Source organism: Cystoisospora suis (assembly GCF_002600585.1).
Source record: "Cystoisospora suis strain Wien I chromosome Unknown contig_1493, whole genome shotgun sequence".
Lineage (NCBI taxonomy): Eukaryota > Apicomplexa > Conoidasida > Eucoccidiorida > Sarcocystidae > Cystoisospora > Cystoisospora suis.
Genome location: NW_027154293.1, coordinates 40,723 through 54,129, shown reverse-complemented (window position 1 = coordinate 54,129; position 13,407 = coordinate 40,723). Strand labels below are relative to the sequence as shown.

Here is a 13,407-nt window from a genome sequence, read left to right as displayed (position 1 = left end):
GCCAACCCCCCCCCCCGGCCCCTGAAGTTCTGCCAAGAGAATCTTAAGAGAGAAAAGGCTTGAATTCTCAAGAGTTGGAATAGTGGTCCTCCTATTCTGTCACTACTGGGTGTACGTACATAGAAACACAATCTACATAGTCATGCATACATACTCATATATAATACGTATTCATACATACACTCTATGAAGGAACTCCGACTCTTGCATGGACACGAGAGGTGGAGGTATTTTTAGCGAGAAGCGGAACGGGGAGTTGATCGCTTGTTCTCCTGGCAGGAGAGAGTTTAGTCAAGGTGTCGAGCTACCCTATCTATGTCATCTCTATTGGAGCGAGGAGAGAGAGACGAGACGGTGTGTATACAGGATACAGGGAGAGATGTCTACCTAGCTAGGTAGCTGTCTAGCTATGATGTCTACAAAGCCTTTTGATTCTAGACTCTATAAGGGTTGAGGGTTCGACCCCTACATCAACCCTGAGCAGACCTGTAAGGAGGAGAGATTCATTGATAGGAAAAAGGAAAGGAAGAGAAGTCAAGAGCTAGACAAAAGGGAGTCTTTTTTCGCTTGATCTCCCCCCCCCCTTCCCATCGAGGGTTTTTACGGAGCCGAGATGAGGGGCAGCTAAGGGAGACAGTCGTAGAGGTCGTTGCCTCTCTCATTCATCTGTCTTTCTTTCTATCTATGGTTGCCGGAGGTAGGAATAATCGAATAAAAAGCGAAGGGAAGTTTTTGATGAAAGAAAATACTGAAGAACGATAAGAAGAAGGAGATGAGAAAGGAAAGAAAGGAAGAGAAACAGGTATATGTTTTCGACTCTATCTCTGTTGTTTCTCCATGGGTCTGTTGTGGTATGCTAAGTATCTTCTTGATTCTTCTTAGGAGGTACGGGGAGAGGGCAAGCCCTACCTGCAAAGTCTTTATTCAGCCTGCTCTGTATGTACACTTACCTCCTCAGCAGAGTGAGTCGCTGTAGATGTCTTATGAATTTGGTCTTCTTCTTCGTAGATTAAGACTCTTCTTATGGATTCTGCGCCCTGTTTCTTTACTAAGATAGGCTAAGATTGTACTCAGGAAGAGTCTTCCTTCAGCCCCACGTCAACGATACACTCGATATCTTTCTCTCTCTCTGGATCGTTTAGAGAAGAGAGGGATTTCAGTGGTCTTCCACATATATCTGTATCTCCCCTTCATATGCTGTAAATGCTTCGAGATTGATAGATCGGAAAGAAGTACTATCGATACATTCTTTCATTGTTACGAAGACAGATAGATTGATAGATAGATGGATTAAAGATAGATAGATAGATATATAGATGTAGGCGACGTAGATAGATCTTCGTACGTTGGACAGGAGTGCGAAACAGAGGGAGAAAGAGAGAGACATATATACTTACATCTTTCTTTCTTTACTTCTTTCTTGCCTCTGACGGCAATGTATCTATTGATCTCCTTTTTCTCTAACGAAGGAGAAAGAAAAGGTGAAGAAGAAAGAGAATCGAGACAGCCAGGGGAGATGGAAGGCAGAGAAAGAAATTCAGCTTGCCATCTCGCACAAGTAAAGGGAAGAAGAACTTGTGGATGAAAAACGAAGAAGGAGCGAAACAAACAAAGAAAAAGTAGAAAAGACAGGAAAAGAGAAAGAAAGAAAGAAAGAGTGAGAAAGAAGAATTATCCTCTCACTCAATCTGACGTGAAGATTTCCTTCTTCTTCATCTTCATCTTCTTCTAGATGTTTTATAGTGGTAAGCTTCTTTCTATTATTCTTATATAATCTCCTTTCTTCCTCTCTCTCTTTCTCGCTTTTGCTCTTTCTTTCTTTGTGTCTTTTTCTGTCTGCTTTATCGTCAGCGTTCTTCTTGTCGATATGTCTTCAAACGAACTGAAGGAATTCCTCGAGTTTGTCTCTCTGCAGTTTCTGTTGCATGCTGTCTGATCTCTCTCATAACCATCGTCCAATTTTATCACGAGCTTACCGAACATCCCGAGACAGGAGACACCTCGACATCCACCACACTAGCCATCGAAATAGACAAACCCACAAAAAGAAAGAAACTGAAAGAAGGAAAGAAAGAAATAGCAACATGAATTCTACGTTAAAGATAGATAGATTGAAGATAGACCGGTGTGCGCAGAGCCTTTCTAAGAAGAAAAATATCCTTCTTCTTGTCGCTGCGAGGGGTAAGGGCAGGCATATGGAAGATGCAGAGTTGCCAAATGTCAGCGAGAGAGAGAGGCCCATTGACGATGAGAGAACATAACCTTCTCATCAAAATGCATGAGGTCTCTAATTTATCATCTTCCTTTCTTTCTTCAATGATCTCTCGTGGGGTGGTCCTACAAGAAAAGGAAGATGAAGAGATGCTGTTCGCCTGATACGAGCTTCTTGAATTAGATAGCTCGATGAAGAAGAGAGAAGGCTTCCGAATGCGAAAAGATTTTAAAGAACAATCGACACATAGCGATGAGAGTATATATGTCGATACAACACGAACCTCCACTTCGGACTAAAGGAAGTAAAGCCTCTGCGCCTCCTAACGGCATCCCTGGCTCATTCGCTGACGGGTTCACAGCGGCAATGGAGATACGATCGAAGGCTTTTCTTGATCTGTCCGACGAATATAAATTCCCTATCAGATTCTCCAGATAAAGACGCATCGTCTTTACGCATTTCTCTCTATGATAGAGAACGCTTTCTTCTTTGGTCTTTCTTCTTTCTCCTACTCCGTGACCCTGGATCGCATCATTCCCTGGGGGAGAACAAGAGAAAGAAGAAGAAGAAGAGAAGGTAGATAGCGGAGAGGGAGAAGGAAAAAACAGAAGTCTTGAGGGTGTACGGCTATCATCATCTTCTTCATTTGGCTGGAAAGACGAAGGAGAAAGATCTTGAGCTGAAGCTTCTCCTTGAGATGGCGAGAAATCTGTAGGTGGCGGGAGCTTATGTCTTTTTCCTCTTCTTTTTGTTTTGTCATTCTTTTCACGATCGATTTCTTGACGAGAATCGTCTTTGTCAAGAAAGGACCACCATCGAAGTCCTAGGCGACTATCTTTCGTTTCGAATCGGTCTGTTGAATCTTCTTCTTCATCTTCCTCCTCATCGTCTTTCTCACCTCCTCCTTCTCTTTTACATTCTCTTTCATGACAAAAATTCTTCGTATCTTTCTTAAAAGAAGAGGAAGTCTTCTTGATCTTCTTCTTCTTGTCCTCTCCCTTAGGCTTGCAATCCTCGACGGCTTCTTCCGCTCTTGCTGTGGTTCTTCTTCTTCTTGATCTCCATGCTTCTTCAGCTAGCGCTTTAGCTGTTCGCCCCCCGCACAATCGACAGCGGAGCATCGATTCTTGATCCCGAGATGAACAAGATGAAGACGAAGAAGGAGAAGGCTTTTCACACAGAGACGAAGAAGAGGAAGAAAACGACTGAGAGAAAGAAGAGATTGCTGGATTTCCTTTCTCGTGTTCGTCTTCTTTCTCCCTCGCCTTTTCTTTTTGATGGAGACATTTCAGCTCATCGAGAGACACCTCTAGGAGACACGCACGAAGATGAAGTTCACGGGTTCGATTCCTCCTACTAGATGAGACATGCTGAAGAGATTTATCTTCATTCTCTATTCTATCATGCTCTTGACGAAGATGGCTACTACTGCTACTTCTAGGATAATGACACTCAAAGCTTCTGCTATTTTCTAGCAATGAACCTGTCGACTGAAGATTTCTTTGGTCACTATGACCTGATGTGTATAGACAGGTATCAAGCGATGACGAGAGAAGAGACAAGAAGTCTCTCTTTTGCTTCTCAGAAGAAGAGAGGGAGTGACAAGATCGCTGGGAGAGTTGAGGAGAAAGGATGTCTTCATAAAGACACATCGGGACGGGATTTCGTAGATTGAATCGACGTATGATATCATCGATATCGAGGCTGATATCCATCGCCGAACAAGGATGAAGAAGAGCTAGCCATTCAATAGGAGAGAGGGCATTTGTCGAGACTCCAATGATAAACTGAAGGGCACTCAAGACCCAGGGGGCCGGACATAGCACATCCAAAACTGCCTGAATCTCCTCTAGCGTCACTAAGCGGCTCAAAAGAATATCCTGAAACAGACCACACAGACAGAAAGAAGGAATGAATTAGAAAGAAAGAGCGGCAATGAAAGAAAGATAGAAAGATAGAGAGGGAACAGAGGGTGTGTATGTGTGTGTTGGACATTCGAAATCGAGTGTGTATTAGCACACAGTACAACACGTAGGAGACACTCTCCACCTCGTAGACATAACCCTCTCTAGACACATAGATAGACAAACATATACATCTACATATATGTACATATACACCGATACATCGATAGCTAACTGTAGATGAAGATATCCAGAGAGAGAGAGACCTAACCGCCAGGCCTTCACGCTTTCTGCTCAGTACTTGTATAGACTTCTATTAACGGGCCAAGATAAATAGCATAAAGATAGATAGATAGATAGATTAAAGATAGATAGATAGATAGATAGATAGATTAAAGATAGATAGATAGGTAGATAGATAGATAGATAGATAGGTAGTTGACGCCATGTGTCAATGTTGTACTGACTTGTGTGAGGTGCCATGCCGGTACGAGAGAGGTTTTCTTTTTGTTCTTTTCTTCTCCTCCTGCTATCTTCTCCCCTCCTCGTCCTCCTCCACCTTCTGCCATCATGAGCTTCATCTTACTGCTACTGCCCCCCCCGGAGGTGAATGATTGATGATTCAGACTTCCTCCCCGTAAAAGTTTGGAGGGTGTTTTTTCTTCATACTTTCTTAAGCCTTTCTGGTTCGAGGAGAAGAGGCTTTCTTTATCTATTGCAGATGATACAGGTTGGAAACTTGGAGAATTCCTGGAAGTAGACACGGAAATAGCGGCGACCTCTGAGTAGACATAAGGGCTTTCGACCAGCGGAGCTGCGCTTGCGATAATATGAGGGAATGAAGTCTTCTGAGATTTCTTAGATGGGGGGCTTGAAGAAGAAGCAGAAGAAGAGGATTTTCTTGAAAGCGACACGTCTCGAGAGTGTGAACCCTTAAGCGTTTTCGATTTGGAGGGCAGGAAAGACACAGAAGAAGAGGATGAAGGGATCAGTGTCGAGTAGACATGACTCTCGCGACCGCGAGCTGAAGACATCATGTCTACTTTGTTCGCTTGTTGTGGATGTGTGTCATCCAATGGGGGCTGAAAGCGAAGCTCTTTCTTCACCTCCTTTTTCTTAGTGTGATTCTCCTCGTCGTCTCTCTCATTCATTTCTCCCTTCTCTGAGGTCCTCTGTTTCTCTTCTGCTTCTCTCGCCGACGGCAATGAAGAAGAAGAAGAAAGTAAAGAAGAGAAGGAACGAAGAGAAAAAGAACAAGGACACCCGGCTGATCTGCAACTTTGATCTTTCTCAAGAAGATCTGCACGATCAGATGCACGAAGAAGAAGACAAGGAAAGGCCTCTCCAACAGGCTCACCGAAGGCGCCGCAGATCAAGAGAGCGACCCGACATAGATGCAAGGCCCCGCAGAGACAGGAATACATAGGAGGAGAGAAAGGACAACAAGAAGAAGAAAGGTCTTTCTTCTTCTTTCTATCTACATGTTGTAGTGGCGAAGAGAGAGAAGAAGAGGCTTGGAGATGATGCGAAGCGTCGTTGTTTTCGTCTTCTTTCGAGGAAGGTCTTTCTTTCCCTTGATACGCCCCACCCCCCCAGACAACATCTTGAGGGGAATAAGAAACAAGATAAGGAGAACAACGTAAGAGGCGAGGCTGAGATAGAAGTGAAGAAGAAGAGGAAGAGGAAGACGATGTCTCATCAAGAAAAGGAAGAAGAGAAGAAGAAGATTCTTCAGCAAGGCCTGGAGGGAGAAGCTCCATGGTCGCCTACAAGAGAAAAGACAGTCGCACATACACATACATACAAATTCATGCATACATACTCATACATACATGTTGATACATACATAAATAGATGCACATACATGTTCACACATATACATAGGTACACGTACATACATATACATATACATACATATTCATACATATACATAGATAGACAGATATAATCCTACATCTCGAGTTAGGCAAAGGAGAGAGACGGGTGATCTTATCGTTGATCAAGAAAAGACTCGGTCATCCGATGAAGGTGAAAAGCTCCCCTTCTATCGTAGAGAATCTTAGCGAAGGTCTTTGTAGAGAGGATGTATATCACACATAGAAAGAGAGCGACAGCGCAAACATAAGGTAGGGAAAGAAAGAAAGAGAGCAGAACGAAGTTTCTAGAAGAGAAGATGAAGATGTCTATACCGGCCAGTCAGGGAGATTGAAGGGAAGTGTATGGAGACCTAGAATCCATCCTCGCTGACTTAGACCTTGAGGAAGAAGTTTATCTTGTGTCATAAGAATCTTGGAGTGAGCTTCGTCATCCGATAAAGACAACGAGAGAAGAGTTTCTTTCTTATCGTATTCATTCAATTCGCCCGGCCACCAATAGAGTCTTTCTAAGGCTCTTCCTATCTGTCCTTGTGATGCATATCGCGACCCTCTTGGCTTTGCTCTCTCTTTCGAAGACGAAGAAAAAGAAGACGATGAGAGAGAGGTCGCAGGAGTAAGAGCTGAGAAGATAGAGGAGATAGGCATGAAGAAAAACGTCTCTTCGGAAGAAGACGGAGAAGAGGAGGAAGGGGGTGAAGAAGAAAGAAGAGAGGAAGACTGTTTAAGAGAGGCGGAGAAAAGATGAGAAGATGAAGAGGAAGAAGACGAAGAAGGGACAAGATGATCAAAGAGTTCGAGAAGTAACTCGGGTGAAGTTTTAGTTGAGAAAGACTGCGGGAACTTTTCTCGGGCAATTTTCTGTAGAGAGAAGAAAGACAGAAGAAAAACAAGATGACGATAAAACAAAGAAAGAAAGGAAAAGAAAAAGAAAGAGGAAGGGAAAGCGCACCACTGGTTGGCGTGTATGTTGAGGTGTATGTACATACACTCTACACTTGAGGAACGATCGTAAGAGGGAGAAGAACAGAAACAGAGAGAAACGATATGAAAGAAGATTCATCACTTCTTGTGATGTAGATACACCGGAATCACCACGGTACGCGAGAGCCTAGAGAAAGACAAAAGAACTCAAGTCGAACTTCTTTTTCGTTGAGGTGTATATACACTAGAATGTGAAGAAAAAGAGGAGAGAGAGAGAGGCAGCTGTTCATGAGAGGAGGCCTTTTCCCGATATAGACAACTGAGCAGAAACAAGAAAGAGAGATAAATAGATCAGTTAATGCATGCTGAATGATCTACATCAAGAGAAGAATGATAGAGGAACAAGAAAAGAAGAAGCATCTTCAAAGTCCATCAGAACCAAGATTCCTGTCCATTATCAATCGTCCAGGTGTACATACACCTCAGACACAGAAACCCTTCCCTCTTCTTCCTTCTTTTATTCTACATGAGAGCGACTGCTCCAGAGACATCACCCTTCACTGGAGAGAGAGAGAGAGAGATGTGTTCCTTCCTCCTTCTGTTCTCCAGGTTGTCTTTCTTCTTCTTCTTGTTCCGGGGGATCTTCCCTTACCTCTAGATTCTCTTTGAGTCGCCTGGTCGTGTTTTGCATGCGGCGTTTTTCTAGAAGCCTCGCTACACTTGAATCCGTGGGAACGCCTTGAGAATAGAAGTGTTCGAAGACATGCCGGGGAGCGGAGCCGGCGATGATTTGATCCATGAGCTGGGAGTGGATAGGCACGACCTGATCTTGGGAATCTTGTATAGAGCCGGCGAGCTTGATTTCTCTCCCTTGGGTTAATGTCTGTCGAGACATATAGACTTCTTGGGAATCTACTTCTTCTTCTTCGTCTTCCTCTTCTTCTTCTTCATGAAGGTGTTGAATCTTGCCTTCTTGTTCTTCTTCTTCTTCGCCGTCGGAATCTCTTTGCTTCTCTTCTCCGTCAGTTGTCTTTCCTCCTCGTTTGAGAAGATGGTGCAGAGTAGAAGAGGAAGAAGAAGAAACACGATGAAGAGACTGAAGAAGATATTCTTCACTTCGAGAAAGATGCCGAGATTCAGCTAGCTGGGAGAGAAGAAGAAGAGAAGAGGAAGTGGAAGAAAACGAATTCTGTTGAGAGAGCAAGGAGGCGGAAGAAGAAGAAGAGAAGCGATTTTTCTTCTTTTTAGATGGGGATGCAGGAGAAGAGGGATGAGGGGAGGACGTTGTGAAAGAATAATATGACCTGCCTTTCTCATCGAGAGAATCCTCTCCAAATCGCTCTACGTTCTTCTCGTATTTCCCGTCTCTCCCTCGATACAAGGTCGTCGAAGAAGATGAAGAGCAAGAAGACAAGCGAGGCAAGGAAATCCATCCCGTGAAATCTCTCAAATCCTTCTGGAGAAGAGAGGAAGAAGAGGAACTTCTCTCTTCGTCAGGATGAGTACTGGAGTGGTCACGGAGCTGACGGTTCAAGCGAAGCATCTGGAGATCTCGAAGAAGAAGAAATCGAGGGTGAGGAGCTGGCGCACATGTTAAAGGTAGAGAAGGAAATGGAGGAGGAAGAGGAAGAGACTCGGAGGGAGAAGAGCGAGAGGGAGAAGAAGAAGAAAGAGAAACAGACAGATCCGTAGGAGAAGCTCTAGGGGGTGAAGGAGATTGACGAGAAGCGAGAAGAGAAGATTCCGATGGACGAAGGGGGAGAGGAAAAGGAGGAGGAGGAGGAGAAGTTGAAGAAGAAAAAAACAATGAAGAAGAAGAGGAAGAAGAGGAAGGAGGTAGGAGAGAGGAGGAAGATATTTTCTTGAAGAGAGAAGGTATTTGGTGGTCGTAGATCTTTGAAGAAACGTCAGGAAGATCTTCTAGGTGAGGTGATGAATGGAGAGAGGAGCAAGAAGAGTGAGTTGATAGTAGCCTATGTGATTTATCTTGGTCTTCTTCTTCTTCTCCCTCCTTGGAAGGATGTCTCTCAGGTGAAGATGAGAAGGTAGATGGAGAAGAGAAAGAAGGTGTCCTCGCATCCGGAGAAATCGAAGAGGAAGGATAAGACGTCGGGGGCACGAGAGGTGTAGGAGGAGGCGTTGTGTCTTTTGACTTCTCCGAATGAAGACTCGCAGGAGAATGAAGAAGAAAAGATCTACTCGCCTCTTCTCGCGCTCCTCCTTCCATGTTTGAGGTGTCTGTACACCCCGAGTGAAGTCGGCTACTACTACTACTACTCTTACTTGGCTCTTCTTCCTGCGGCCCTTTGGTCAATGAGAGGAGGCCGCCAGCTAGACTTGAAGAAAGAGAAGGAAGCACAGGGGGAGAGGAATGAGATGCATGGCTCCGATTCTCTCCTCTCTCTCTTTGTTCTCCCTCCTGGGTTTCTTGTAAGAAGGTCGGGAGATTCTTATGAGGTGTCTCAAGGGAAGAAAGAGAAGGAGAAAAACGAAAGGTTCCTTCTCTGGTAGGAGAAAGATTTGGATGGCGACGTGAAGAATCACCGATTCCTGTTGATGTAGATGAAGAAAAAGATTTGATGGACAAGAGGAGCTCTCCTCCGTCAGCTGTATAGACACCTGAATGATAGTTGGTTTTCTCTCCAAGTTGGTCTTGGCGCCATTCCCCTCCAAGACCTTCATCTCCTCCTGTCATCTCCAATGAAAAAGACTTCTTCTCTTCTCTCTCATTCTTGACTTCTTGACTTGAGGAAAGAGAAGAAAAAATACGAGATGCACCGCTGCTGCTCTTCCTATTGCATTGGTCTTGATCTTCTTTTCCTAGATCTCCTCCTTCCTGTGAACGGAAAGCTGGTCCCTCCTCTCCTTCTTCTTCTTCCTTTCTCAAAGAGAAGGAATGTGCTTCTTCATATCTCTGACCTTGATATCTAGCGGACATCTTCTCATGATTCGCTGTATTAAGCATCGAGGTCTGGGGTGGAGAAGAAGACGACGAAGATGAAGGCGTATAGACTGAGAGAGACGAAGCAGTCTGGCTTGAAGAAGAAGAGGATGTGATATAGAGAGAGTCTTTTGGTATTAATGAAGTACCGTTCGCATGTTTTGGTGTCTCCCCTCTTAGTTTCTCTTCTCTTTCCTCTTTCTGATCGAGTCTTAGTTCATCCGTGTTGCATGTGGATACACTCGCTCTGCCTGACGGGGATATCGAAGACAAGGGACTTTTTCTCTCTCCTTCGCTTTCTCTTTCTATAGAGACTTCTCTTGCCTCTCTCGATACTCCCGTTCTTTCTCTCGATTCTCCTCCGCCTCGATTGAATAATTTAACGACGGAGACACTCCCCCCTCCTTCTCCTTCTCCTCTTCGAGCGGATCTCCTCAGAATAAACGAAGATAGAGGTGCCGGCGAAAAAGAAGAAGAAGAAGGGTCTCGAGAAGAAGATGAAGAGGAAGGCAGAGGAGGCAAGCGATGGCTAGGACAATGTAGAGGAGGTGTAGACATGTACCGCCATTGAGGTAAAGGACAGGGAGAAGAAGGAGACGAAGAAGAAGAAGAAAGATGCTGGGGAGTAGAAGAAGAAGAAGCTTGGTCTCGATGAGTGAAGTAAAGGGGGGGTGGAGAAGTCACGCTTTTGGTATTTGGAGTCGAAGTCATGCCCTTAGACCATGAGGAAGGGAATGTAGAGGCAGCGGAAGAAGAAGGAGACTCCATTTTCAGGCGGCATGACGTCGGAGAAGAGGGATGGAAGGTTTCGATTTTATACTGAGACATGTTGAGAAAGATAGAAAAGATCGACGTGAAGAAGATAAGATCTGCGCCTACAGCAGCAAGTCAATTCTTTTTATCTACCACCTCTTGTCTTTCTGCATCTGAAAAAGAAAATATGGAAAGAAAGAACGGAAAGAACAGACATTCATATTTAAAGAAGTGAAGTCTTTCAACTCTCGTAGACCCCAAGGAAAAACCCATACGTGTCTATCCATCACGGGTCATAGGACCGTGGAATTTTGAGAAGAATCTATGTGCCTTAAGGTCTTCTCTTCCTTGTCTATTGAAGGGATCTGAATGAGAAATAGCAGAGAGAGGAGGTAGAGGAGCTATTCTCCCATCCATCTCTATCTACATGAATAGATGACTGCGAGAAGTCTTGTTGGCGAGTGAATGGGAGTCTAACTCTCCTGAGAGTTGCTAGTACCAGGCGGCGATGAGAATCTTTCAGATATATGAGATCTATACAGACAAGGGGCAACATGTGTGGAACGAGTTGACGCCTCTTCCGATGTCTTCTCCCCGACTAGAGATATGTCTTGCGTACCTCTTCGAGTCTCTTCATTCGATCATTGGGTAGAGAGAGTCGAAGCAGAAAGAAGAGATAGGTGAAAAAGAGAGGAGAGAAACCAATGAGTTGTGCGATCCTTATTAGATATCCTTCTTCTGGAGTCGCAGATAAAAGAAAAACGAGAAAGAAAGGAGAGACAATGACCTAGAGAAAGGCCGCTGCGGATAACGACGTACCCGCCGCCGATCAGCAGTCAAGTGGTCGTTTCAGAGGCTGTGGAATCCGAAGAAAATTTGGAGAGGACAGGCGAACAAAGAGGAAAAGAAAAGAGAAGGAAAGACAGAAGAAACAAAAAAAAGTCCTTCTTATGTTGTCAAGAATAAACACGACATCTTTCTTACTAGCCACCATTCATTGAATGATAGGGACGATGAGATGATCGAGCCGTGAGAGGAATAAGAAGATAGGCAGAGAAGAGAGATAGACACATTGAGACAAAAGAAAAGACCAGGCGTTGCGAAGATGCGAGGATATACACAGCAATGAAAACATGAGAGAGTGTAAAGATCGATACATTTCGAGGTAGATGTCGAAAATTCAGTCATGCAAGAAAAATAGACAAACGCCGCGGTCAATTGAGAGAGACGAAAGACACGTTTCGGCAGCGCGCATCTTGCTTCTTCAAAGCAACTCGTGACAAGTCCAACTAGCTAGCCGGCTGACTAGCCGAGGCTGCCCTTACATACCCCTCCTACTCCGACCGCACTCAGTACGGCTAGCCGGAGAGCGAGTGGAAGAGGAGGGCCGAATTGAGTAATGAAAGGATGAAAACAAGCAGGCAAAGAAGAAACGACTTTCTAGTGAATTTGAATGGAGAGGTAAAGAAAAAAGATGGGACTACACCGTTGTTCTTTGTATCACCTGGTGAAAAAAAAGCTCATCGACCGAAAGGAAATCGAAAGGGAGAGAGAGCGGCTGAATGCAAGAGAGGCGAAGTGATGCTGTCTCACGTGCTGGTGTTTCCCCCCAAGAAAAGGTCACCAACATACGCAGACAGCTCCAAATGAAGTAAAGAGTCGAGCATCCACGAAGCTAGTTGACTTCGATCAGCCTTTCTCATGTGTACACACGGATGAACACACGCGTGTTCTGCATGTAGGACGTCCAGATGTGAGCCAGGTGTAGTCGCTTTGGTGAAAAGAGACGTGCGTCCGACATAGGTACGGCGTAGTGCGTCTGTATTTTGTAACGCTCAATAGAAAGATTATCTGTAGCTTGTGATGGTAGCCGTGATGTCTACAAGGACGTGGAGAAGTCTTCTTGCGCAAGAGACGATGGGGGAATGTGGGGGAGGGGGTGCCTTCCAACAGCAGAGCCACACCCTATCCATTCTCTTATCTAAGCTCAGATACCAGACAGCAACTGGTGCTAATGTAAGAGAACGCCTTCCCCTCAGAAGCAGAAACCTTCGACCCCACCTGTCTGGCACCGAAGCTCGACTGCTGGTATGCCCGTACCGTAGCCTTTACGTCCATATACGGAAGCGCGACGCCTTGCTGCGAAGTTCCGCTTCAAGAAGAGAAAGACGCCGTGCATCAGCATACCAAGGTTCTCGTCAAGGCTGGGATTTCACTTTTTCAAGGACGGTAAGGTACCGCAATAGACGCACCGAGTCTAAGAGTAAACACAAACCAGCTCTGAAACAGTTTCATGGTAGGGGGGCCTCACCAGGAGATGGGTTCGCGCTGTCTCCCGAGACTCTTACCAAAATCCTACAAATCTGCAACACTCCGGAGCACAACTGCGGCTTAGGCACGTGAAGTGGCTTCGCTCAACACGTATGAATAAAGCTGGGGACTTTTCTGAAAGCAACAGTCAAAGAAGAGACTTCCCGTACAAACCAGACACGTCGGCTTGCTCGGTGTGGCAGACCCCAGGCCCGATGTTGAAAGCACGATCTATCGGTAACTTCTTTTCAACGAGCGGAGCTAGTTTCTCCGGGGAAGGGCGTCTAGAACAGTTGGCTGATCTAAATGAGCAACATGTAGCTCAACCCTAGAGAAGAATACAGCTCCGCGAGGCGTTGATAAGGTGGTGGAACCAGAAAAACCGAGTTTGGAGTCTGGTAAGTGAGAGGAGGACAGCTTCGGGAGGCTGAAGTAACGAAGTGAAGAATTGGTGTTAGGAAAGGTGATATCACACTTGTGCTGTGAAGA

At 45.0% G+C, this 13,407-nt stretch overlaps 1 protein-coding gene across 1 annotated transcript; it reads right to left on the bottom strand.

Moving 5' to 3' along the window:
- Positions 1 to 997: 997 nt before the first annotated feature.
- CSUI_003383 (uncharacterized protein) lies at positions 998 to 11,788 on the bottom strand. Its single transcript, XM_068063581.1, has 5 exons — positions 11,228 to 11,788; positions 7,567 to 10,781; positions 6,306 to 6,851; positions 4,584 to 5,882; positions 998 to 4,092 (listed from the first exon to the last, which is right to left on the bottom strand). Exons 2-5 carry the CDS (start codon positions 10,681 to 10,683, stop codon positions 2,392 to 2,394), a joined length of 6,663 nt encoding a protein of 2,220 aa, XP_067924446.1. The 5' UTR covers positions 10,684 to 10,781; positions 11,228 to 11,788; the 3' UTR covers positions 998 to 2,391.
- Between the last annotated feature and the right edge of the window lie 1,619 nt (positions 11,789 to 13,407).